This window comes from Anas platyrhynchos, chromosome 11 (genome assembly GCF_047663525.1).
Source record: "Anas platyrhynchos isolate ZD024472 breed Pekin duck chromosome 11, IASCAAS_PekinDuck_T2T, whole genome shotgun sequence".
Classification (NCBI taxonomy): Eukaryota; Metazoa; Chordata; class Aves; order Anseriformes; family Anatidae; genus Anas; species Anas platyrhynchos.
The window spans coordinates 11,619,103-11,646,798 of NC_092597.1; the positions used below are offsets into that span (position 1 = coordinate 11,619,103).

At 42.1% G+C, this 27,696-nt stretch overlaps 1 protein-coding gene across 5 annotated transcripts in view; it reads left to right on the forward strand.

Moving 5' to 3' along the window:
• TMEM266 (transmembrane protein 266) overlaps positions 1-27,696 on the forward strand; it is a 78,378-nt gene that overhangs the window by 43,408 nt on the left and 7,274 nt on the right. For 4 of the 5 annotated variants that reach the window (XM_072043468.1, XM_072043469.1, XM_072043470.1 and 1 more), the window contains 4 exons: positions 9,444-9,522; positions 10,965-11,105; positions 13,168-13,283; positions 23,804-23,990. In XM_072043468.1, coding sequence (XP_071899569.1) covers positions 9,444-9,522; positions 10,965-11,105; positions 13,168-13,283; positions 23,804-23,990 — 523 coding nt within the window. Of the gene's footprint in view, positions 1-9,353; positions 9,411-9,443; positions 9,523-10,964; positions 11,106-13,167; positions 13,284-23,803; positions 23,991-27,696 lie in introns of all 5 variants that reach the window. The other variant, XM_038185055.2, reaches the window with a different exon arrangement.

Below are 27,696 nucleotides of genomic sequence, written 5' to 3' on the forward strand. Positions count from 1 at the left end.
ATGTCACTGGAATTAGCAAGCATTTAACATGGTTTAGATTGTGAATAAAGGTAGTGCAGTACACTACAAAAAAAAAAAAAGAATGAAAAACAGAAAGGGAAAAAATGTTGCTGCTGAACTTAGCAAACTAAAAGATCTTGTTTGTAGTAGTGCTGTTTGTCAGTTGCCTAGAATTGGCTAGGGAACATGGAAGATACTGCCTTATAAATTACAATTGATAATCACCTCTGAATCACCACAGACACAGGACAGACCTATTTCAGACATTTCTTCTCACAGAAATCTTATCAGTGTCACTGGGAATAAAGAATTAATTTGGGGTGAAAGATCTGCAGATTTATTTTGCAAAAAGGTCTGTTTTAAGAATGGAATTCTCTCAAGATTTATGGAGCTAGTTTAGATGCTCTAGGTTGCTGCATGTAAACACAGTGAGAGAATGAAACAAATGGTGAATTTCTTTGCAAATATTTCTATGAATGTGCTTTCAGAAATTGGAAAAAGCTGTAGTAGTGACATAATGAGTGACAAAATTGGGATTACCTATTACAGTTTTCAACTTTATTCCAAAAAGAAGTAATTGATACCAAGACATTTAGACTACACCTGAAATATCTCAAAGTATTCATTAAGGTTATTTTTCCAGGTCATATGGTGTTACTTGTCACCAAAAAAAAGAAAAGTTTTTGTTTGTTACATCATACCAACTTGTATGTTGGAAGACAACCTGGACTTACATATTTTAAAATATTTTTTCTAATTCATAGGATAAAATATTGTCGTCCAAAAAGAAGTTAAATTCTTCACTCTGTGAAGACGCATTGACTTCACTCTGTGAAGACACATGTAACGTTCACATTGACGTGAAAGTTACAAAGAAATTCAGACCAACAGGGAGCTGTGATATCTGCAAATTATTTGGTAGTTCATTGTGTTGAATTGATGCTCACCGTATTATATCACTGATTATTTTTGTGGTTCTATTATGCCTTTATTTACATATATCATTTTGTATTTCTACTTTGCATTTCTACTCATGACAGGGGCTTTCTAGCTGGTGTTGCCACTGCCAGTGGGAACTTTCAGAAAGCATTCCTTGATAACAGGCAGGGGTCTCAAGACTGCTTTACATCCTAGTCTCCTGGTGCAGCAGTTATACAAATGGATACAGCTCATTTTTTTTTTCCCTATCCTTTGACAGTGATTGTGGGTTGTAGGATACATGTAAACTGCCTGGAAAAGAATCTCTAAACCATTCAACAGTTCTGCAGAATCTGCTTTGTGTACTGCATATCCTAATACTTGAATGCTTAGGTTTGATAGGTGGAGTCCATTCCCTGTAATGAAATACTTGCCCCTCTCTCTGGGAAGCTTTCTTTTGCTCCAGTGGGGATTAGCACCCTGGACCTGTAGTCCTGAGCTTTCCAATAGGATCAGCCTGTAACTCTGCTGCTGGCAGCATGGCTGCACAAACACGCACCTGATCTTCATCGCTGCCTGGAGCTTGTTTCATAGCAGCTTCTCCTGTGGTCCTCGATTTCCTTCTACTGGGCATAACCTTGAGTTGTGTTTTTTCCCCAAAGCCTGATGCAGCTCCATGTATCCTAGCAGCTCCTTGAAGTGTCTTGTTCCTGTGCCCCTTCCATAGTCTGGTTCACATGCAGGCAGTTTTTGTTAGGTTGCTTGTGGCAGTGCAGATAGGCCAGTTCTCACCTGTCTCAAGGCAGACATCAATAGTTTTGGTTCTACTCAGAGTACCTGCATAAGTGAACAAACTGTTTCAGAAATGCTTTGCAGGAAAACAGTAACAGAAAAGATTAGCACAGCCAAAGCTGATTGCCTGACTCACCATCCTCATTGTGCATTTGTCTTGGATATTTTCCTCCTTTCTACATTAGATATTTCAAATTAATTTTCCTTCTCTGCTTGCAGTCCTAAATTTTTATAAATCTCTTTCTGTCTTTCAAAGTATCTTCTTTGTCTTCCTCCACTTATTTGATTATGGGTTGAATTTCCATCAATGAAAGCCAAGGCTACAAGGCAGCCATGTAATGAGTGCAGAGGAGGTTAGACGTTTGGATAATGGTTCATTAAGTGAATTTTTAGCAGCTCAGAGTCCTAGACCATGTTATAGCAATAGGGGTGGATCTGCAGCATATCTGGATATGCTTCAAAGACCACAGACCTGGAACAGAAGGAAGGTGTACCATTGCTACTGGGATTGCTGGGAATGGTCTTGTGCCAGGGCGGTTTAATGAACAACAGCACAAAAAACAGTGTATAATCTTTTCTCATCCAAATCAAAAATGTTGATTTGTCAAGGGGTTATAAAATACTGTAAAAACTCCATATCACAGAAATGCTTTTTTTTTTTTTTTTTCATTGATCTTTATTTTATTTACTCTTCTGGTGCCTTCAGAGGCTTTCTTGCCCTCTGATTCTCAAAACCATGAGTCAGTTGTCTTTTTGAGTTTTTGAGTTATTTGTTGAGAAAACTGTATGTTACAGTGAGACTTTGCAGTCTGTGACTGTTGATGTCAGAATGAGTTTCCAGATTTGAGCAGGCTTAATTGGTTTGCTTGGATATAACAGGCAACTGCTGAGGATTGATTAGTCTTTCAGCCGGTGCTTTTCTCCCCAAACCAAGGATTGAGAGACGCTAGTGTTCACAAAGGGCTGTTTCCATAGCAAGCACCATGTCCCAGCCTTGGATGTTTATTGGTTTTTCTGTAGTTTGGTTCCCATTAGTAGTAAAGGTGGATACATAATTCTTCAGAGAGGCTTCAGCTCAGATGTGGAGAAGAAATAATAGAAACTTGTAAAAGACTTATTAAAATCCAGAAAACTTCCAGAAGAAAATCTGAATGTTTTAGAAAAATATGACCGATTAAAAGCTGGTGCTGTAAAGACACTGCAAGCACTTTTGGTCCTATCGTGGTGGAGTTAAACAGGCACTGGCTTTCTGCTTGGTTAAAATGAAGGGACAGACATGCCAGCAACTCGCAACTGCCAGCAGGACATCTGCCAACCAAATTAAGTAGCTACACTCCCAGCATTTTCCATCTCTCTCTCTATTTCTGTTATAGCCATAAGCCTTAAAGGAATTTATTACACTCCGTCAATTTTATATTTTCTTTCTGTCACTGTCTGTGACTTTCCAATGTTAAAATAGCCTTATTCAAGTGAATTGCACATCAGCTCTTTTAGCTTTTTTCCAAGTATTTTGAAGAGGATTTACTAGTGGTGATGACTGTATATGTTTGTCTCTTTACATACATCACTACAATTTGTCTGTGCACCAAATGTTACCCAGATGTTAAGACAGAAGAGAAGAAAAAGACACTGGGGGAGAAACCCCAGTACCAACAGCAAAGCAAGGCTGGGGTTACACCCTGTCAAGAGGGCAAATTCAGCCTTGGTTGACTGAGAAAATGATGATGGGGAATGTCACAGTGCTTTGGTAAGTGGCTTGGAGTATGCTTGTATTTTAACAGCCTTATCACATTGCCACAGATATCTGATTCTGTAGCTGTTCAGTTGTGTTTTTCCACTAAGATTGTTGAGACCATTTGCGTGCAAGAATCGAGTTCTTTGATATTCGTTGTTCGTGTTGCCCTGTATGCGCTTCTGTCAGCCAAGCACTCAGGCATTCTGCTAGCTTTCAGCACTCAAATGTTTCCATGGGAGAAACCAAGTCTTCGGGTGTGCTTAAAGTTAGGCAATCACTGAATCACCACTTTTTTCCTGTAGCAGGGTACAAGAAACAAGTTCTGGAATGGAGTAGAGTAAGTCTGGAGTCCTAGTTGATAAAGGATTTGTTTCATTGGCTATGGCTCATGAGTGCATATTAGATTTTGTCAGATAAGCAGAAAGATAATAATCTTCTATTAATTCTGTAATGTTTCCATAAGCTGGAAGAACATTTGTTTCTGAATATTTGCTTTCATTCTGTGTACACAAGTTTTCTCATGGTGCACAAATATGGTGCATTGCTGGCTGTGTAGGTTTTGATTCTTCAGGTGGTTGATGAGGGGGGATCTAGGATGAAAGATACAGATTTTCGATGCTAACATAATTTATAAAGGTAAATTGAAGGTTACTTCTCTGTTAGTGTGTAAAAATTAAATATTTAATATCTTGTGGAATGTATTTTCTAGGCTCTTACTTTTCTTGCTTTATAAATGAGTAGTTACCAGGTTTCGTAGAGGTCTAGTGACCTTGCTTGACACCTTCTCTTGACACCAAGAATATATCACACACACACGCATACATATATACAGGGTGTGCTCTATCAGCACTTCATCTGGGCTTTCATCTCCTGATAGCCACAGGCCAGCACCTTCTGCACTGCCCTACAGAGATAAGAACTAACACGAGCGTACTCATGCCTAGAGGGAACCTCTGGTTGCTTAAGACAATTTTCTGTCCAATCTGTACTTACCTTCTGGTGGCATACTGTGGCTCTAGTAAGCCATTTCCATTCCTGTAAAGCTCTTTCAAATCACTCCAGAGCTTTCAGTTTAAAATTCGTTCTTTTTCTCCTTATTCTAAGAGCAGGACTACAGTTAACTTCAGTGTTTGTGCAAAGGTGCATTTTGAGAGTATGTGATACCACAGGAGAGAATTAGTGGTAGACGATGACAAAGATGTACTACGTTCGTGGTTGTTCGTGTCACCAGGCTTTTGCCATTAATTATTCCTAAGTGACCACGTGTGCTGATAGAGCCACAGCAGTGACAGAGAACAGTAAGTGGGGAGTGTTTTGTGCTGTGCGATACATGAAGGGAGGGCAGTAGTTATCCTTTTCATTTTGGAGCCTTGCTTTGAAGAGAATCCATGTGAGGAGGATGCCCGTGCACTGGAAGCAGAAGGATGTGTCATTTAAAGGTGCTAACGTGTTCCGCCATGCTCTGCGGGCAGGGGAGTAGCACACCCTAGAACAACTAATGCAGTGCCTCAGGTCAGGCACACCAGGAAGTGACAAAAGATTGTTTTGTCTATGAGCTAAGGCCTCTGTGGAGAGATCTGAGCCAGAGAGATTATAAATCACAGGCTGGGTACAAGGTGTACTTCCTGAGAAAGATTTCAATAAACATTTGGACTTATGAGGTATATCCTAAAGACAGATGCTTAATCTTACAGTTTCTGCATAAGGCAGAAGTAAACACCCTCTGTAATACATAGAGAGTTTTGCGGCAGTGGAAGGAGGGAAGCACTCGACTGAAGACCCTTTCTGCTCCACTCCATCTCTTGTGCAATCCTCCTGTGCAATAATTAATCCTCATCTAGGAATGCAGAGCTGTGAAGGAAATCTGGTGGGCCAGCCTCGCCTGCTGCGCTGCCTCCTTTTTGATTTCTTTACACCATGGATGAATTTAGCACAGCAAGTCACTCAGTGGTAAATAGTATATTAATGGTGCAAGCAATGACGTATTTAAAATTACCAAATGTACAGTGCAGTCAGCTGACAAATGTGGCTAACTCACGCAGGGTGTGGGGATTCACACAGCTGGCTCAGCAGAGGACTTGGCCAAGCTTCCCTAGAAAATTGGACAGCAAACCTGCAGCATCACACAGTTCTGCACAACCTGCGTTGCAGGCAGGCCGTGTTGTGCAAGCAGCTGTGCATAACCAAGGGATAAAGTCAACTTGGAAATTACGTTTCTTTCTAAAGAATGGTTTAAGGTTTTATTTTTATCTGGCTTTACTCTGACTAAAACAAGTTAACAGAAATGTTCAGTCCCTTACTTTTATTAGTACACTGGGCAGACTTCTATGTAATAATTTAGCTTTCCTCAGAAAGCAAAAATGTATTTCTGATACAACTGAAATACATACACACAAACACACACACATATATATGGACAGATGGATGGAAGTTAAGTACTTTCTAATTGAAAGTTCTTAGGTCAAGAAATGTTAAAACATTTTTTTTTCTTTTTTAACTGTTTAAAGGCAGTGGCCTTTAGCAGAAATATATTCCCACTGATATCTAATGTTTGCATTCAAACCTCTGTGACCAAAAAGCAGAATGCCTGTAGTGTACTGCAAAACTGTGTGTGTGCATCTGCTCCAGTGCTGAAAAATACCCCCACACCAGGGAAAACAGCAGCTCTTCTCCATTTCTCCTGATTTCTTGTAGATTTTTATGTCAGTTCTGCAAATGGTAAGAGTCACATCTAACATGTCTGTTTCATCTGTGATGAATGCTCAAGTTGGAATTCCTTTTCAATTCATTTGTGCTTTTCAGTTTGGTCCATATACAGTGCCTAGGAAGTTTGTTGGAGTATTTATTTCTGTCTGTTTTTTTTCAGATTCTGCTAGGTTCTGTACAGAGAAACCACACAGACAAATGCAATGGGTGTTTGTCTGAAAGCTGTTTCTGACAGTTTAGGAAAAATACTAAAGTGCTGTTTATAAGTAACACTGGTGCTCTCATTTCAGTCGAAGTATTTATTGTTTTGAACACTCAGGGAGATTTGCCTTGAGAAGCCCAAATGTGTTTGGTTCAGACTCTGCTGGGTAAGAGCAATGACAGCTGAGGTGGGTGTGATCCCATACTTTGTGCCCACACAGGGAGGGCAGAGCAAGCTAAGCCTGCTTTGGTGGTGCCAGTAAGTGCCAGTAGTAAGGACTGGCAAGGGGCCCATGAGCATACCGCGGCTGTATCTCAGGCTGCACTGTATGTGTGAGATGCACTCGCCCACGGCATTTTCCTGGGACTCCAGCTCCCTGAGGGCACCAAGGCAAAGCTGTCTTATGTGGTTTTTTTTTGCAGCAGTTGTGAGGTGCTGTGTTTGGTTATGAGCGAGCGACAAGCTGATGGATAATGCCAGCGTGTGGCTTTAAGGCCTTCCATATAGAAGAAATGCTTATACAGCTTAGCCCTCAGTTGTGCCTGGAGTTTGCCCTGAGGTTAGTGGCTTTCTGAGAGGGAGCTGGGTTCATCCTGCCTTTGTGCTCTCCCCTCCTACAGCTCGCTTGTTCTGTGTGTGAGCAGAGATGGTGATCATCAAGGCGTTTCTTGTGAGGGGGGTGCCTGTCACCTAGAGGTAGCACCCAGAAGCATTACTGCAATAAATGTCTGCCAGAAAGACTTCCCGACAGTGCTGACTTGTGCTGATTCACACAAGCAGCCTGAAAATGAAAATGTTTGTGCTAGCTTCCAGCCCTTGGAATGGCTCAGGCCCACGAATCTGACAGTAGTGCAGTCTTACTTAAACACTGCAGTGAGAATTAAAAAGGCAGAAGTGACTTTTTTTTAATGTTCTCTCAACAGTTCAGTGTTAAATTATCTTTGGGGGTGTGAGGCAGTATATGTGTTTTCTTTGTGCAGGTATGCCCTGTCATTGCAACAAAAAGATCGCTGGACAGCTGCACACCTATCCAGAGGAAGGTTTTCACCATCAGCTACTGTAAAGATGTGAAGCGTGTAGCCATCCTGTAGTTGTTCACTGATATAGCACTTCATAAGCCTGCCTAGGCATAGAAGAAAATGACCTGGATTCTTCCCTGCTGTCAACAGGGTTGCTGAAAAGGTAGCACCCCGTACTGTAAGGAAGGCACTGCTTTTCCTCATGCATTGCCTGCCAGCTGTGGACACAGGTTAACTGACACAACTGGATGTGTGTGCTCACGGGTGCCTTGTACTTAGTGTTTTGTACAGCTTCTCCCTGGGGACTGGGGGAGCTGCTTACAGGGGAGCTGGGGTGCTTCTGTCTGAAAGGGCCTGAGCTGAGACTGCAGAAGTGCTGCAGTCGTACAGCAGTGTGTGCACTTACACCTTGTGCTTGCATCACGTCTCATCATGCCAGCAAAACGAGATTTGAGGGGCTGCTGCTGCTGGGCATCTCTTCTTTGCCATCTAAACCACTGTGCATACAAGTTCCTGAGGAGATTGCTGCAAGTAACCTTATTCCTGCATTGCGTTTGTGAAGGGCTTTGGAAGTAAAATGTTCTTTTAGGAACAGAGACCAGCAGCATTAGCAGTTCTTGGTGTCTACATAAAGTCTTACCATTTTTTGTAGAGGGAAGAGAGCACTGCATTTGCTCTTCTGACTAGTGACTCCCTTTCTCAGCCGGACTTGGCCAGTGCTTCACGTGTACCATTCCTGAGCGAGCACTGGCCAGTTCACTTTCCTGCTCACTTAGGAGTGTTTATATGAGACTGGATTGGGGGCAACAGATCTCCCGTAGCAATGTCTCCCTCTGCAAAACACGTTAAGGTTTGGAGTGCCAAGACAGAGCTCTGCACAGTCATCCTGGGCCCAATGAGGCAGTTGGACTCCTGGGGTTTGACAGAAGCATGCACAGGAGCAGTACCCTCCTGAAAAACCCAGGGCTGTTCTGCAGATTGGTAGTGCTGCTATGTTTGGCACAAATTCCGAGCTGGTTGGGATTTAATATGGCTGTATTTTTAATGAAGAGGAGTTATGGATATTCATCGCATAGGCACTTAGTTTCTTTGGCACAGTTCTTGGCATGGTGACCCCTCACACAGCGGCCTGCCGCGTTCCCTGTCGGTTGTGCTGTGCTTTAACGCAGAAGGGATTTCGTCTTCTCTGTGAGTTGTGGAGCTCCAGTTGTGTCTGTCAAAATCTGAGCTGATGTTGTAGTGGGCAGAAAACATCCCTACCAGTTTTGCTTTTATGTGAATTCAATCGCAATCATCAGATTGTTGTTTTTTTTTTTTTTATTTAATGGTGTATCCTAAAAGCCGGATTTTAAAAGAAGGGGAACAATGCCATTGGATTGTTAATAGGAATTCACCATTGGTTCATTCTCTTTTCCATCTGTATTGTTCTTTTCTAGTTACTGATGCATCTTACAGCTCTTTTGCTTAAAGAGGAGTATCATAGAAATATTTTTCTCCCTTATCCTATGACTTTCTGGAACTTCATAATAAGGCAACAGCTCTGAACTCCCGAATAGTACAGAGAGGTTCAAATGTTCACATCCAGAAGAGTACAGAGAGGGGACCCAAGTGTGAATCTTTTAAAGGCTTCTTTTTTTCTTTTTCTTTTCTTTTTTTTTCTTTCTTTTTTTTTTTTTTTGGTAGTAATCTGAATCTCATAACTAAAAAACTCTAAAATGGAAATTTTTGGAGGATGGAAGGACTGATGAACATTTGAACTTGGAACTTACTGACTCAGTGAAACATCATAAAATGTGGTTAGAAAACAGTACCTCCTTTTATAATATACAGACCTAGCTATTTCTGGATCCTCATTATTATTTAGAAGAAATACATAATGCATAGATAAGACAAAAATGTACCCCTAAATAGATAAAGGACTAAGTGTTTATCTACAATTGCAATGACATTCATCATTTTTTCCCCTAATCTATTTTACTAGACTATTTTGAGGATTGTGGTCCTTGGCATATGGGATTACATTGAAAACAAAATAGAGGTGAGTAGTCTTACTCTTTGTACTGTTTTCCAGGCACGCACAGTAAAAATATTAAGAACTGCTCTGGGTGTCTTCGTTACAGATCCGGTGCAATACAGATATCTCTTAAATCAGATAAGTATGCACATACCTCTTGGTGTATGCTTGGATACATAGCAGTATGATTCAGTCCCTTGTTCTGTAAGACTCTCAGAAGAGCATTGTGTTTGGAAATATTTTATTACAGGGGGAGGAAGGGGCTGTAGGTTTTTTGCTCCATGTGTCTATGATTTTTATTGTTAGAGCTGTGCTTGTCTGACAGTTGGTACCGCTACCCTGAGATAATGAACAATATGAGTAAAAAGTGGCATGTGACTTGTGTAGCCATGTTCTCATGATCAAGTTGAAAGTAGAACAGATTGAAAAATAGTGTGTAGTTTTCTGATAGACAATACAATTTTGGAAAAAAAAAAAAAAAAAGTATTTTTGAAATGATTTTTTTAGTTAAATCTGACTTTTGATAAACACTGTCATTTATACCTCAAATTAAAGATGAGGTAGAATGTGCATAATGTTCCAGAGACAGAAAAGGAAATGCATATGTTAAAAGTAACACATAATCCCAATCTGAGCAACAATCTGGGGAGTGGGAAAATGAAAAACTCTTTCTTGATACTGTCTGGTGTTCACTGTCCATCAAATAGGAGCAGTTAGAAGTGTTTATTTTCAATACACTGGATTGTAATGCACAGTTCTGACTTGTAGTGGTTACAAAATTTATGTCCTGTCTCCGTATGAAAACCATTAACCAATGGTCTTTGGCAGCTGGGAAGCATCCCAGCAGGAACGAGGACACGGTACTCTGTTCTACCCTGCTAGGCAAGTGTAGCACATGCACAACTCTATTGCCAGTTCGCTGTGAGATGTGTTTACTCTCACAGTTGCTTTTTCTGATCTAATCCACAATGCAACCAACATCATACAAATCATTCTGAATAGTCCCTGTTGCCAAAAGCCTTGAAACCCTTGCTGCCCAGTAGCAGTGAGAGCAAAGTCTTTCTGTCTTGCCATAGAGCCCACACATGCTGTGTATTCAGGATGTGGCCATGAGCCATTAAGTCACTTTGCTCCATCTTTTTCTACTTGTCTTCTTGATCTTTTCATTTAGACAGTAAAGTCTGTAAGCAGGGAATGTATCTTTTTTGGGGGATGGCATCATCCCAAGTAATGGGTAATAAATACCAGTGATAATAAAACTCTTCAGCAGCACTATCATTTAGTCTATCACTTCTACATGGAGATTTTGGCCAGGTGGTCCAAATACCTTTCTTCCTGCCCTCCCATCACAGTTTATTTCTCCTCACCTCATAAACTGTGGGTGAAGCACTGAAGAATTCTATTGCACTGCCTCAAAAGGACGCAGCCTTTGTGGGACTTGGCCACCTCTCGTATCCCTTTCACATACATACCATAATTGCATTTCTTTCTGGGGAAGTGGGAGTCCTTCATGACCTCAGGCAGAAATGGCAGGGCTTGTGATCTTTAGAAAGAGTTTGAAAAAACTCATTTCTCTCTAGGTGTTTGATGGTGCTGTCATAATCTTGTCCTTGGCACCAATGGTGGCCTCGACAGTGGCTAATGGCCCCAACAGCCCATGGGATGCTATCAGCCTTATTATCACATTACGAATATGGAGAGTGAAGAGGATCATTGATGGTGAGTGGTGATTCAATTGGTGACTCCAAGAATTACCTGACAGGCTGGGAAAAAAGTGGTTTTTAAAGTTTGGAAAGAATGCTTACCTTCTCCTTCCTCTTACAATTTAAAATGCTTGCCTTCTCCTTCCTCTTACAATTTACCCTGGCTGCACGTACAGACTGGGTGATGAGACGCTGGAGAGCAGCCTAGAAGAGAGGGATCTGGGGGTCGTGGTAGACAGCAAGTTGAATATGAGCCAGCAGTGTGCCCTGGCAGCCAGGAGGGCCAACCGTGTCCTGGGGTGCATCAAGCACGGCATCGCTAGTAGGTTGAGGGAGGTGATTGTCCCGCTCTACTCTGCACTGGTGCGACCTCACCTCGAGTACTGTGTGCAGTTCTGGGCACCACAGTATAAAAAGGACATGAAACTGTTGGAGAGTGTCCAGAGGAGGGCTACGAAGATGGTGAAAGGCCTGGAGGGGAAGACGTACGAGGAACGGCTGAGGGCACTGGGCCTGTTCAGCCTGGAGAAGAGGAGGCTGAGGGGAGACCTCATCACAGTCTACAACTTCCTCGTAAGGGGGTGTCGAGAGGCAGGAGACCTTTTCTCCATTAACACCAGCGACAGGACCCGCGGGAACGGGGTTAAGCTGAGGCAGGGGAAATTTAGGCTTGACATCAGGAGGGGGTTCTTCACAGAGAGAGTGGTTGCACACTGGAACAGGCTCCCCAGGGAAGTGGTCACTGCACCAAGCCTGTCTGAATTTAAGAAGAGATTGGACTGTGCGCTTAGTCACATGGTCTGAACTTTTGGGTAGACCTGTGCGGTGTCAAGAGTTGGACTTGATGATCCTTAAGGGTCCCTTCCAACTCAGGATATTCTATGATTCTATGAAAAGCACTGAAGAGGAGAGAGTTATGACTCCCATGGAGGACAGTAAGTCTCAAGTTTGTGGTTGTTTTTTCCTGTTCCCTTTGAGCCTTTAAAACTGATTGTTTTGTATTTTGTAAGGCCTCTTCAAATCCCCTATCTGGTCAGGAGCATTTTCTTACCATGGTGGTTCCATGCTGAAGGTGCTCTCTGCAGCGCCAGTGTACAGCACAGTTGTCACTAAGCATGAGTCGTGTGTTTTGCATAGACCTCTGTGGGGAAGCACCAGGAGAGAGAAGTCCTCGGGAAGTCAGGATTGCAGAGCAGCAGCAGTGGCTGTGCCTGGAAGGAAGGACTTAAGTGTAGGCTACTTTATGCGAAGTGGTTTCAGGCATTTCAGGTGACAGTGATAAGAGGTGGGAAAGGAATAAATGAAGGATCACTTTGGTCCTGCGTGAAAGATCAGTCAAGCTGTTATTTTTGATTCAGATACCCGAACTATATTGAGAGTTGAGGAAAGGTCATAGCACCATGAGTGAAGTGTCCAAGGCAAGCTCAGGATCTTTTGTAACTTCATAAAACATCAAGAATTGCAATAAATGTTGAACAGCTTTGCTCATCAGTCTGAGTTTGCCTTGATTGTGAGAAAAGCAACATTTCTAAACACATTTGGAAGGCCTATTGAAAACTGGGCTGTAACTTAAAAAACAATAGAAGTTGTTTCCTTTTTGTTTTTTAAAGTCTCCTTCTTAGTCTACTATTTCCATCAGGGACTTACTTCCTACCACCAGGTAGGAATTAAATGCTTAGGGCTCTGGAATTGTTCTTCTCCCAAGGGAATGATGCTGTTCAGGTTTAGAGGGGATGGGAGCAACTCCAAGCAGAAAAATTTGCTACCCAGCAATTCAAAAAAACTGTGGTAAGCACTGGGAAAGATCAGCATTAGTGCCAAAGCTAGGAAGAGCAAGCAGGATGCATTTCAGCTCAGCCATACAATTGGAATTCTGACCAAACAAGAGCTAGGCCCTGCTTATGACTTGTATTTCAGGTGTTAGAAATCCTTACCCAGAAGAAATACTCGAGTTCTCTCACTGTGGTTGAAAAGGTTGAAATTCTTTAGTCTGTAAAGGGTTTTCCTCTGATTTAATAAATAAATAAATAAATAAATTACAGCTGGGTTAACTTTAAGTACTTATTTATGTTTTCCAGCCTATGTCCTTCCAGTGAAAGTGGAGATGGAGATGATGATTCAGCAATATGAGAAGGCAAAGGTTATTCAAGATGAACAGCTGGAAAGACTAACCCAGATCTGCCAAGAACAAGGGGTAAAGTTCAGTTATGTTTTTATTTGCGTAGAGCTTGTTATGGCAAATCAAACAGTTTATGTACCTTGCCACAGGCTAAGGTTTGAGGAATATTGCTGAGATTTCTGTTGCAAGGTGACAGATTTCATGTCGTTAAAGAAATATTAGCTGCAGCCAGGATATTGTCAGCACGGTATTTGTCAAACAGCAGTTGTCTCCCTCTGCTGCTGTGCATGTGTTTTTTAAGGTGAGGAGAACAGTTGTGAGGAATAGAAAAGGAATGCTTCCAGAATTTAATTTATTGATAGAGTGCAGTTAGACATAATATTCAGAGCATGCAAAATTCATGCAAAAAGATTGCAGCAATATTAAAGCAATATTCCTAGGCAAATGTATGCATGTGCAGGAAAGCTAGTGAATCTCCGTGCTTTGAATGCAGGAGGCAGCTTCCCAGTAGGTCAGTCGGAGGCTCACTTGGCAGACTTCTGTTGCATCAGAAGCTTCTAGTTTCTGGAAGAAAGTCAAGATTTTAGATTCTTCCCAGCCCACCCCAAATGTTTAGTGATTCGGTCTTTGAGATAAGGGAGGTGAAAATAAAAATATCTCAGACAAATATGTTTGAGAAAAGTGTAAAACCATCACTTGGGGAAGAAGCCAGGAGTTCTGAATTACACTTAATCTCATGTAAATGAGTCCCTGAGTAAGCTGCTTTAAAGTAGAAACCAGCCATATAAGTTAAGACTCAGGCTAAGCGGGGCATTCAGGTCACCACCAACCCACAAAGGACTGATCCCCCAAGTAACTTATTTCAATTGCAGAGTTAACTGTGAGGTGTCCAAGTAAGGGCTGGAGTTTTCTAGCATCAGCTCCCACTCCCCACCTGTGACAGGTGCTTTTCACATACAAAATGAGGGTTAAGTCTGAGTGGATCAATCAGTCAAAAAGCTGAAGGGCCTGAGTAGACTGGAAGGGAGGCAACTCATCCCAGAACAGGCCAGCTGTCCAACGGGAGTGTAATCTGAGTAGGGATTTAGGTGCCCATCTCTTACCTAGGAACCTAAAACCTGACAGCAGTCCTCTTCGTGACAACTTTGTGCAATGATATTAATATATCCCTGCTTCTGCACTGGTCATGAAATGAACAGGAAACGGTACATACCCAGTTTTACAGAGAAGAGCTTATCCTTTGACCAAACGTGCTAGACAAATCAACGATTTCCTGAGTCCCCCTACAGTATTTTGTCTGTCAGACCATGCTATTAGGTTAAAGTTCTTGACAGACATAAATATGAAAGCATTCATTTTTAGGAGATGTATTATGCAGCTAGATAATATTCTCAATAGTTAAACAATGTCTGTAGTCTGAGTGAAATGGGCTCATTATCCCAAGTGGGGTTCAGGAGTAGCTTTTGCCACCTTGCATTCTGATCCCCGTTCTCTTTATCTGCATGCCTAGCTTGCCAAATATCTAACCATGGTAGCCCTCATCTGAGCTCTGATGGTTACAGCATAGCTGTACATCAAGCACAAAGAAATACTGCTTTGCTAGATGAGTAAATCTGTGAAAACAGAGCAGGTTCTCTCCTAGCTTTCAAGTGTCATCAGCTATAGAAAAATATGGACTATAGAAAAGTGACAGCATACTAATATCTCATGTTTTACTGTCCTGAGTTCCTGCCAAACAAATGTCTGAGCTGTTTAATATGAGGTAAATGTACTAATTTGCTGCCGTTAGCAACAGAAGACATTGACACAAGTCCTGCATCCTTTCTTCGTAAATTAATAGATTCATAATTCAGTCAAGAACAAGTTGTCAGCATTATAATATTCACATTAACATTGTGTACAGTATCTGGTGGGAAAGATATCTCCTAATGGTATTTAATGTCTAAAATTCTGCCAGGTTTTTGCTTTTTCATTTCATCAGCTTTCCTGACCTTTTAAAGGATTGCTCATTCTTGGAGTTTGAGTGTGCATGTCTGTGTGTTTTCAGGCGGGGTTCCCTACAGCAGTTCGGCTGTTCTTGAGTCTGGAGCCCTGGCAGGGAGGATCCCAGAGTGCCTTGCCTGTGTAGGGCCACATCTGGCACAGGCAGCCGAGGTAGCAGGGAGCTAGCTGCCCAGGGCCACCTCTGCACACGGGCTGACCTGTTGCCTCCACTGCATGCAAAGTATTTCCCCTCTGGGTACACAGCTGGACACACCAATGCCAGCCCCAGGCTACCTACCTAAATAGGAAGAAGAGGCAAGCCACTGTGGTTGTCTGCATCCCAGCAGTGGATGTAGATACTGCTTCATCCCAAGGCTGTGTCGTCGTGACCACACCAATGAACTACGTTTGTTTAGTAATTATAGACAGGGCTGAAAACGTTCCCGTTAGAAAGGTTTCTCAGCACTTTCTTTTCTGAGATCTTGTTTGCTCTGTCAGGGAATAGGGATTGAAATTCTGAAGGTGTAACATCTTCTGCAAATGAAATTATTTTGAGTGCTTTAGATAAATATGCAGTATTTCTGGTTTGTTCAGGATTAAAAAAAATAAATGGTGGCCAGTTCTCTGAGAAGTCCCATGCCCTCCTGTTTTGAAGCTGATACTTAAGACTTGGCAGGCTAATAGCCTTCTTGTCATAGATGAATTTTAACCTGTATTTGTGAGCAGTTATTTCCTCCATGCTAAACCGTGTGATTTGAGTCCTTGTTGTGCATCTACACAAAGGGGAGGAATCAAAGTCACAACAACAGCATTTGTCTGGCATTTCTTTCCATGTAGGTTTGTTGAGTGGAGTTGCCTTGTTTGTAATTAATGTAAACATAGCCAAATGCATGTCATGACTGCATGCTCAATTTAAGTTGGCCTATGTTAGTACTGCTAACTGTGCTAGGCGCATTATCCTCCTTCCCCTTCTGCCCAACTGCCTTCTGCTGTTTATTTGCACAAATGCTTTTAATGAAACAGATCTGGAAAGTAATCAAATTAAGCTTAGTGTAACCAAACAAAGTATCAGTTTTTATGGGAATAATTTCTAGAGCCTGGCTCACTGCACAGTTGCAGAATTGCTTCTTTTGGCCCGAGGCAGGAAATGAGGTAGCAGGAATGAAAGATGAGTGCACAGGCGTACAAGGAAAGCAATATCACCTGTTTGCCAACTTGTACCAGTGTAAGGGTGTTGGTTTTTTTTTGTGTGTGTGGCTGCGTTGTTTTTTGTTTGCTTATTTTTTTAATCTGTTTGGTTATGCATGTGAATAATTTATCTTTTCCTTTTGCTTAAAGTGTAGCTTCCTGGAGAGCCAAATTTGTCAGCACTAAGGTTCCCTAAGCATCGCTAAGTAAAACGTGCACAAGTCTTGCAAATCCTTCAAATCTTCCTGTGCTCTTCCCAGTGTCCCCAGCTTGACCTGGCTTCCAATGCCCCTGCCCATTTTCCCTGCGAGGACAGCCTAGGAGAAGGTTGGGGTTGGCTGTGGCCGTGATCACGCGTCCTCCACATGCAGGTGCTTTTGAGCCTGGCCAGTGTCTGTGTGTCCCCCTCAAGCTGTGCTCCTTGTATGAGTTACCCTACCTTGACAGAAATTCTTGTTGCTCTCATTGCTCCATCTTTTCAACTTCTCCCCTCACCTCTATTTTACTCTTTGGTGACCAAACATCTATGGCATAGCCTGTTCTAATGAGAAGAAGATGGACAGGTCAGATCAGACCAAGCAGCAGTCTGCATGGGGGTCTTTGCCTGTAATTCAGCAAATGGTGCTGCATATAGAGTGTGAAAAATGGAGTTCACATTTAAAAAAAAAAAAAAAAAAAAGGCAAGAAAGATGCAACCCCATTGTCTTGCTTTTTGAATTATGCTTCATTTGTCAGTTGTATATGCTTTTGCCAGTGATAGGATATCACAGCTATAAAGCTATGTTTCCATTCCTGAGCAACATTGGATGTTCCTGAGGATATACTTGTACAAACATGAAAACTCTTTCCAGATGTTGTTTTTTTGGCCAGCTATACATCCGAAAGCCAGGATATATTTTATAAATTATGGGTGCCTGGACTACCACTTTGGTCTCTGTAGTACCCTGCTGAAACTGTTTGAATAGTTTGCTGTTTTATTTATTCTCTGTTGGACAAGAAAGATGTCATTAAAAGGGAGTGGAGCAGGAGGGTGGTCAAGGCAGAAAATGCCGAAGGACTGAGATGGTTAAACAGAACTTCACAAAACCTCAGAAACATTAGGAATCACAGTAATGGGGATTTCTAAAAATGTGTAACAGTAAAAGCTAAAGAAGTCTCACTGTAATTACTATAAAATTATAGAAAGAGTATATTGCTGATGGTATTGCTCTATCAGTTTAATAACTTAATTAAATCCTAACACAAAGAAAATCCTGAAGTTTCACTAGAAATGAAAATTCCATTGAAGGAAGATTGTCTTGGTTTTTTTCCCCTCTGGAATCACCTGTAAAGGAATTTCCATTTCTGATAATACATCTAGTTATATGATCTTTTCTATTTAACATTCAAAAGAGTCATTTGGCTAAGTACTGTGCAGCCCAGTCTATGTATTCAGCCTTATCACAACAGCTCCTTTTCTGTCAGCTCCTATAGAATAGGGTTTTTCATCATTCTCAAAACTGTAACAAGTATGGAAGCTATAATTTCTTTTTTATCTTGGAATATAATTTGTACAACAGCTGCTAGCTTAATGACAGGGCTATTTAGCTGGTAAAATTACCTATCGGAGAAATAACTTATGTTATCCTTTTGCAATAATTTTAATTCATTTCTAACTAACAGTCATTTTCTTGGTGAATGGAAGGCAGCCAAGGTCATCCCATGTTTCGTTCTGCCCATAAATCATTAGTTTGCAACTGTCTCCTGATTTTTATTGTTACCAACAATGACTAAACTAATGGAAATAAACATTGGATTGTATCCCAGTGGCAGATGAGTTTTAGGGCAGGGCGTTCTGTACAGACAGCACTAATAGAGTGGAGCAAAGTTATTACTCCTGCATTAGACACAAGTAAGCTTCTGGCTAAAATGTTCATTGATCTCTCTGAAACTATGTCAATCATACTGCCTTGCAAGACCATTAAAGGAAAGTACTATAAGATTCACTGTTACGTCTGTCCCTTTTTGAGTCTTACAGGCATGTTGTAAAACATCAGATAGGATGGGTGGCACTTTTTATACAACCAGGCATATAAACTGAGATGTTATGTAGAGCTCTGGGTCATTTTACCTACTTATAAATAATTAGCTAATGCATTTGTGAAGGGAGGAGGTGCACAAGCATGCCCTGAGTTCTTTCTGGTTTGTTTCCTGCCAAAATAGCACTAATGTTGAGAACAGTAAGTCAGTTTAAATTTCCAGACAATTAGCTTTCTCTTCCAGCCTGACAATGTAGCTACTTGTTCTTTTGTGAGATGATCTTTGTCTCCCTTTTTCTTGGTAATAAGTGTTTTTTCACATGAGCCACATGCATCACACCTTTATTTTGCACATCTCATCCCATGTAAATACAAAAGTTGCTCCAGCAGCGGTACATGTATAAAATACAAAGACATCTTAAATTTTAGTATGGCTTTCTTTTGCCTGATGTGAAAAAAACACGTGTGATTTAATCCTTTGTACCCTGCAAAGTTAGGATTTAAGAAGTGTAGCCCAGTGCTTGGGAGATCACACCTGGAGTGCTGCGGCAGTGGGGGCGCCCCAGTATAAGAAGGACTTGGACACACAACAGTGATGGGTAGGGCTGCGGAACATGGTGCAGGAGGAGAAGCTGAGGAAGCTGGGCTTGTTCAGCTGTAAAAAGAGATGAAGAGGGATCTTACTGCTGTCTTCAGCTCCCTCAAAGTGTTGGACTAGGTGACCCTCAGAGTCTGTTTCAGCCTAAATTATGCTGTGATTGTACAAAGTTTTCAAATACATTTTTCCATTGCGAGGTATATTAGGAGCTTATTGATAAAGGAACCCACCAGAAGCTACCAAAGGAGCTGTAATTAAAGACAATGAGTAACATAGGTGTGCTGGTAAGTAGCATGATTCAGTTTGTAATTATCTGAAGTCAGGAGGTAGTTTACCTTAGTCTCTCAACAAGTTATCCTCCACACAACAAAGTTATTTGCCCGCTGGCGCTCTGTGAGATTTCCACGGTTCCTAACACAGAGGTGATACCTATGAGTAAGTAAGTCTTAATTAAAACAAATCAAAGCGAGTATATAAGCTCGCATGCCTTTTTTTGCTTTTCCCTTACGATAAGCTTTTTTTTTTTTTTTTAAAACAGATAAGTTCTTGTAGGCTGAAGTAAAGGTCGTCTACTTCAAAATACGAACCATAACTTTCTCAGTATAGCTCTCTTGTAGTTACCTGTATTCGAGACGCCCAGATCCATTCGGATAGCTGCATCAGCTCCTACTGCAAATGCAAATTTCACATGTTAAGCTTTGGCCCAGAATTTTTACTGAAAAGGAACATTATATTTTACACCCTCTGTGGATTTATCTGGCCTGCCCTGATCTGTGTGACATGCAGTCCGAGCAATCTCATTAGTTCTTTTACATGTTAGAACTGCCCGAGGTCAGCACTCAATGTAATGTCCAATAGATGTAAGCACCTGCAGAGTGATTTGTTCTCTCAGTCTCTCATTGAATTATGCCTGTAAGGAACACACACTTCTCTTAGGCTTAACCTTTGTTTTTAGCGGGTTGCTTTTAGTGGTCAAACCTGCCAGCTTCTCTATAACTTGGGATATTTTTTAATACTTGTGAGCAATTAATTCTGCACTGGTCTCCTGAGCATCTGCATGCCTTACATTAGCCGAACCCCTAGGAAAATCTGTGTTTCCTGATAGACTTTTCTTAGATATCTTAATGACTGTCATACTTTCTTAAATCAATCCTTATGATAAATGGTGATTTGCCATCCCCCAGTTCCTTTTTTGAACATGGCACCGTAGCATAAGAGAGTTTTGTTTTGCGTTTGTAAGCAGTAATATTGAGCTGGGTTTTGACCCTGTCTTGTGCTCTGCCATCTGTGACGGAGCTGTGGTTTGTGTCTGTGTTGTATGAACCACTTTGCATCACTGACAGTGAGTGTGGGAGTGTAACAAACACTGTCATTACAGGGCAATACCCTCCTCTGACAATAAGAAAATGACAGTTGCATACACAATAGTATCTAATTCTGACTTGCCACTCTTTTAATGACTACACAGGCTTCAGGGCAGACTTCAGAGACCCGGACGCTGACCATCTGAGACAGTGGAAGGGAGAGCCTGTGTTACCCAGCTGCAGCTGTGTGGTCTTGTAGGCAATGTTGGTTCTTGCTGTTATCTTTCTGAACATCTCTGTGTGCTGGTATTTACCTTTCACGTGATGTTGAAGTCCCGAGCAGTGTGCTGCTTTCCTATGGATGTAATCCTTGTATCTGCTCTTGCCAGTGGTGTGTTCAGTTCTGGACTTTACCAGTCTAACCCAGCGGTAGACAAACACGTAGATGGTATTTGCAGCAAACAACACGAGAGGGTTCACGTAGCACTTCAGAAGCAGTGGATGAGTGCACTCCACGGGCAGTGGATGAGGGAAGCAGTGCATGAGCCAAGGTACCAGACCTGGCTTCCAGTTTCTTCTGCCACATGACAGTTGTGCCACCTTCATAAGCAGCTGCTTCCTCTACTGCTGCAGACAAAGGCATGCACTTCTGCCCTTTAAGCATAAGATGGCAGCAAAGCTTCTTCTGTTTCTGTGGTACCAGGGTGAGTAGCTGTTCACCTGGGTAACTGGTGGTTGCTTTTTCTGTGGATTCCAGTTTTGCATGTGGTCTGTGTGGTTGGGACTCGACTAAGGCAGTCAGTTTTGCTATCCAAATAGGAAATGAAGAATTCTTTGTAAAAAGTGGAGTTATCCAGTGCAGAGATCCCAGGCAATGGTTGCAGACTGCTACTTGGTCTGGCATGTCAGGCTGAGTGCTTTATAGCTTGTTGGCAGAGCCATTTTAAACAATAAAATTCATGAACTCATCTGTTAAAAGCTGGACGGTGCTCATGCGTGGAAATTTTAAGGGTTAACAGTCATCTATGGATTTAAAATATTTGGAAACTGTTGCTTTATTAATTAGGCAATGGAAGGAGGAGTCAGAAAGTTGGTCTCTTCCCCCATTTTTGTTATAGGTTCACCACAGCAGGAAGGATCACTTGGTTTGCATCCCTTAGCACAGCTGTAAAATGCAGGGATTCTCTTCAAGCTTTTGAAGCTTGAAGATTTAGTTACAAGGTTTAGTCAATCTTCATAAATGCTTAAGGTAGCTAAATGGGGCGTGATGCAGAAATAGAGTTTTTGAGCTCACTTTTAAGTATTTATCTATTTGTGTTATAAAATGCCTGCCATTTTTTTCTCTTCCATGAAAAAAATTATATCTTGTTTCTAGGCCAGAGGTAAGCATTTTAGGAGCACCATTTGTTTTTTGGAGACACAGGAATATCACTGAAGGATGAAATGTGAAATGTAGAAAGACGGTAATGATGCCTAATTCTTACTGCCTTTTCGTTTGAGCTAGGATTAAGCAATAGTTAAAAAAAAAAATAATCTCCAAATGTATTTTTTACCCTTCACTTTGATAGGTGCTTCTCCTTTTATACCAAGGGAGCATTTGAAAGGGTGTTTTTTTCCCCTTAAAGGAGAAATATGAGCTATTTGGCAGTTTTTCTTTCCTTCTAAGATTCAAGAATAAAACCTGAAATTCTCTTTGTTGTAAAATCAAGCTCTCGACAGCTCTTTCAGCGCTGAATGGCACATTGGTACTGCCACCTCTGAAATGGGTGTCTGAAGCCTGGGGAAAGAGTTAGTTGTCCCATTTTGCTACCTCCTAGCTGGTAGGTAACCACACAAAACACCAGCAGGGACCTGCCATGGAGATTTCATTGACGGATCAAGGAGCAGGGCTGTGTTTTGATGTTTGTTGACACGACCTGACTCTTCTGACTGCCACAGCCAGAGGCCCTTTGATAAGAGCAATAGGCATTTCATGCAGCATTTCACACAGCATTTCATCTGGCCTGCATCTGCCAGACCGCTGTCCACTGATTTAAAGAGAGAAAAAGCTGCAAGCTTTGTTAAATCCCTGTAGCAGGTGGTTTGAATGTGACCAGAGAGGTAAAACTGCTCTTTTGCTCTCTAGATTTGAGTTCTCTCAGCAGGCCTTCTGATCACTGTAAGCTCCTTTGCTTATGCTTGGAAAGCAGATAGTCTCCAGATATGGCAAGTTGGAATCCCTTTTTCTTTTCTCTCTCATTTTTACCAGTCCAAAATCTGTGGAAACTCTGTCTCATTTCCCCTCCAGTCACTTATAAAGCTTGGAGGAACTGCTGGTTCTCTGCACCTGGTGTTGGTGCTGTATCTCCTGTGGACCGCAGGGAAGCAAACTAGGTCAGCTGAAGGATTCCAAAATCTGACGGCAAGGTAGATTGGAGTCAGCATCTGAGAGCCAAGAGCCAGAGCCAGCTTCATTTAGCCGACATGCTGTTACACACTGGTTTTCAAGCATCGGGGTGCTAATTCCATCTCTGCTGAAACACAGAGTAACAGGTGCAGTGTGGCTGCTGCAGCTTCATGCTCTCTGATGGCTTTTCTGGCTTTGAACTATGGGAAGCCCAGCAGCACTGCATTTTAAATGCCTTAGCCTGTTACTTGCCTCATTTGCTTTCCCCTCTCAGATTCTTTATAATTAGATATGACTTGGTCAGTGCTGTACTACTGATCTTAAAAAAGAGTCTGAAGAGGGGAAGGACAGTGGGATTTCATAGAACTTATATAAGGTTTTAAATGGTCTCTGCAGCCTCTCTGGAAAAATGATTTTCCTTCTTGCATTACGGAAGACATGTGGCTGTCAGACACAGGAAGAATATGCTGTGTCCATCAATCAAATTGTACCTGGTAACTTCTGTCTTCTTGTCTGTGTCTGTTTTATAGCATCAGTCCTGAGACAAATCCTATTCTGACTGCAGAATGCCATTAACTGCTGTAGCTCATATATTTCAGGAGAGTGGACAGGAAAGTGGCAGACTGCCCCCAGGAGTTTCTGCACACTGGGGAGTACAGACGACATGGGGCTGGAAGAGTACCTCAGTGCTGCTGATAGAACCTTCCTCCACAGAAATCCCCGTTATGAAGTCTGGCAGATTAGGGATGTTTATCAAGAATCTAAATACCTAAATGCTTATCAAGGGTGGTCTTCTGTAAAGGTTTTCTTTCATTTAGCAGTTTCATCTGTAAGAAATTGTCCAAAGGCGTGTCTTCAGGAGGCAGAGATATGCAAGACAGAAGACCAGCAGGAGACGGTCATTATTTTTAGATGATATGAACAATGGTCTAGTTCACATGAGCTGCGGGATAGTATCAGCACCTTGGACTCAAATCCCAGCCTAACCACATTGTGTTTGCTTTCCCCAGACTGTAGTGGTTTAGTGATAAACCAAAAAATAGGTACCAAGCTGTAGAACGTGGATTTCTGACCATGTTCACCTGACATGAGTACGTGTTGTTGTTTTATTCTTCCAGTTTGAGATCAGACAGCTGAGGGCCCACCTTGCTCAGCAAGATTTGGACCTGGCTGCAGAGAGAGAGGCTGCGCTGCAGGTCCCCCACGTACTGAACAAACAGAGCAGCAACAGATACAAGGTGGTGGCAACTGAAGATTCAGACGATGAAGGCACTGAGAACATCACTGAGTTGCAGACTCCACGAGGTGAGTGCTGTCTGTGTGCTGCTACCTGCTAGCACAGCTGTTCCCTTGCATGGAGTGACTGAACCCACAAAATACTTTCACTCTGCTAGTGACTTGATTGCTTTCCCTGGAGACTGCATTTTCCCATTTTTGCAAAGAAGCTGTGTCTGCTCCAAAGTGGCAGGAGCTGTTATATTTATGAACAGGTTCTGACCAGAGCCAATAAAATGACTCGGGATGAAAATGACTATGATGTACCTTCCCAGTGTCCTCATGTTTATATCCCTCAAACACTAAAGCAGCCGCAGCCAAATTGGAATTGGCAAAACAATAATCACTCAGAGGTAAAAGCAGGGCAATCGAGAAGAACATTGAAAAACAGTTTCTGAGTTTGGCTGCTTGCATTTCTGCGGTTTAGAGAGGACCTGAGGCAGTTCTGAATTGATGTCATGTCTCACAGCTTCTGCTTTGTCTGTCTGCACAAAAACCTGGTTTGTAAGTATTCATAGTATTGTATTTTTTCATAAAAGTATCAGGTTAAATTTATTAGGCCAGATTAGCCTCACATGTAACCTATCTTGTCACAATATTTACAGATCTTGGGAGTTAGTTTGGCCAGTTTTTTACCCTTTGTTTTTGGCCATTTTTTGAGTCCATCTTCATCCAGGCAAAGAGTCTCGTGTCTGTTGGGAGGTACTCAGGAGCATGTATGTACATGTATGTGTAAGAGGAATACAGACATAGCTATGTAATTTCAGCCATGTAAATCCATAGAAACCTGCGTGTCACATTTTGTTCTGTGAGCTACGTTATGTTTTGTGAATTAAGGAATACAAGACTGTCTCTCTTCTACTAGTCCCAGCCATCCTGCTCACTGCCCCACATCCCAGCTTGCCTACCAGGGTTGGGCAATTGCCCATGCACCAGTTGTGAAGCTTGCCTTGCCCAGAGACTGTTCTCTCACTCGGTGCCTTAAAACTGCCAGTGCTGGGCAGCCCACCTGTGCTTGGACAGGGCAGCTCTGGTGCCAGAAAAGGAGCATTTGCACACTGTAGGCAGCTCCTGCTCACCTGTCAAAGTTTCACGTGCCTGTGGTGAGCAGCAGTCCTGTGGGTGGTCTGTGAGCTGTCCATTGGGCCAGGTGTGTTGTTCAGGGGAACACTACTGCTTATATCTACCTAGCCCCATGTTATTTTTGTCACTGAAATCTAGAGCAGAAGGCTTTATTTGAAAGGACAGCTCTTTGTCCCGTGATCCCCCAATGCTCACAACGGAGGACAGAATCTGTCATGGTTTCACTAATGGTTGCCGTAATATCCCAGAGAAGACAACATTTTTCACCATGGTGATACGTTAGTCTTCTCTGGACGTCCTAGTTTGGTCATTTTGGTAGATGAGCAGTATGTGAATAGATATGAATTACAGGTTTGCCTGGTATCTTTGCCACACTCCTTAGAATTTAAGGCACAGAAGTATCTTAATCAAAATTTTAAGAGAAAAAGCTCACCAAACTTTTTCAAACTATATTTTTTTCATTTTCTACATAGTAATGAAAGCACGTAGAAGTTGTTTCTGTTTCTTCCTCTTTAATAATAGCCAAGCGCTAACCACAATTCAGCTATTAATTATTCCTGACTCAAAATTGTGTTTAAAAGCAGGCAGTTGAGCAGGCTGCCCCCTGAAATGCATTTCCCCCTTTTCTGTAGGATTTCAGAGGTTTCCCCAGTGGATGTATTATAATTTATGCATGTGTTCCTTGAGGGTTACATTTGGACAACTGTGCACAACCAGAGAGTGTTGTGCTCAATTATAGGAAGGCTTGCTGAAACTACAGTGCTGTGGAGGTTAGTCTAATTTTTTTTTCTGTGCAACGTATTCAGTCCAACTTCCAGGTTAACACAAGTACTCATTATTTGTTTCTCTCTGTAAAATGCTGGCCACACATGCAACAAAGCAGGAGTGATTTCTATGTTCAGTAAGGTTACGTGATGTGAGCAATTAATGCTTTTTACTGGAAAAGTATGTCCAGCAAATAAGAAAAGGTGCATTACTTCACATAACAGATAAGGTGCAGTTATGCTATATTTAAACATTCATACTGAGAATATAGAATTAATTTCTGATTCCCAGAGGTCAACTAAAAACAGAGGAGGAAATATTTTTTGAGCATTGTATCATATACTGCATACAAAGCCTTCGTAGCTATATCATTTTCAGTGTTTTTTCTTCAGAAGTTAAATTTAGGTCATTGAATGTTTTACGGTTGTCCTTTATGTTGAGTGAAGTAGGAGTTGAACAAAAGAAATTTCCCAGAGCCTTAGAGCAAGGCCTTATTCCATCTGTGGTAGTATCCATCGTAGTGGAGCACTGAAAGGGGGCCCAAGTGCAGATTGCATGAGAAACCACAAGCCGAGCGGTAATGTTCAGTGCTGTAGTTCACCACCCAGAGAGCAGTCAACTGAGGCAGTCAACAGTCAGCATGGATTCTGCGTGATTTTTGCATGGGGTACACCTGATGGAAGAGGAGCATGTCCTCAGCTAAAGGGGCCCCTGTTTACATACCATGGGATGGGTTTATCAGGTTGGTGTAGGATCTCCCATCAGACCAGTGAAATGCTCATCAGGCGTGGCTCTGCAGAGCAGAGGCTATCGAGACATTTCCTCTAGGTCATTTCTGCACCTCCTGCTCGTGCTGTAGTTACCCTGGCTGTGCTATCTTCAGGGCTTCCCACACCACTTGTTCTGCGTGGAAGCATAAGCCACCAGTGTTTTCACCCCTGACTTTTTGGGTTAAAGGTGATATATTGCCAGTTACTGCTCTCTCTTATCAGACCGCATTAGGAATTGCTTTGCGTCCACTTTCTTTTAGCTGTGTTTTCCTCCTTAAAGACTCCAGAGTGATGACTGCAGTTAATCATCCTTTGTGCTACATTTGCGAGCTTTGAAAACCACCTGTAATTGCCTATTACAGCGACTAGTTTAAGGACCAGGTTGCTAATATGTTAAAAGAAAAGCAACAATTCAAAGCCACAAGCCAGCAAAACAGGCTCTGGGGGGTCCCTCCTCTTATGCTCTGGCAGAACACGAGCCCTACATACAACACCTGAGGGCAGGGTATGGCATGGAATGCATGTGTTTGTGCCAAAAACTTTGTCAGTCTTCAAAAAATCACCATCTTTGGAGAGCCCTGGGTTCTGCCAAACCAGCAAGCTTTAGTTGGCTAGAGAGCATATGGCAAGAGAAAACGGGATATTCCATCTCAGGCTAATCTCATTTCCCCTGTCTGCATTGAACAATGGAAACATTGAGCGCAGAATGCTTCATCGTGGACGGGTTATGGAATAAAAGAGCATTCAGTCTTCTTGCTCATTTCCCTACCTAGGAGTTTTATGGGACAGTGCATAAGCTGAAGCTCCTCAGGGGCTGTAGCTGTAGCTTGTACTCTGGTATTTATACCAGGTTTTGTGGAACCATTCAGTGCAGCGTTCAATAAAGCAAGCCAAGTAACCCCAGCACCGCGTGGTATGCGCAGCACCTCAGGGAGTTGTGCAGACACACCGTGGCCTGCACCAGGAGAGTGCTGTACCTACTAGCTTGTTTGGAAGCTTTCGGTACATATTGCCACCCAGCTTCTCTTTCTGTGGATCTCTTTCTCTTTGTGAAGTACCCTCATTGCTGGTGTGAGACTGGGAAAGGCAGGAGTTCCAATCTAGTTCTGGCAGCCAGT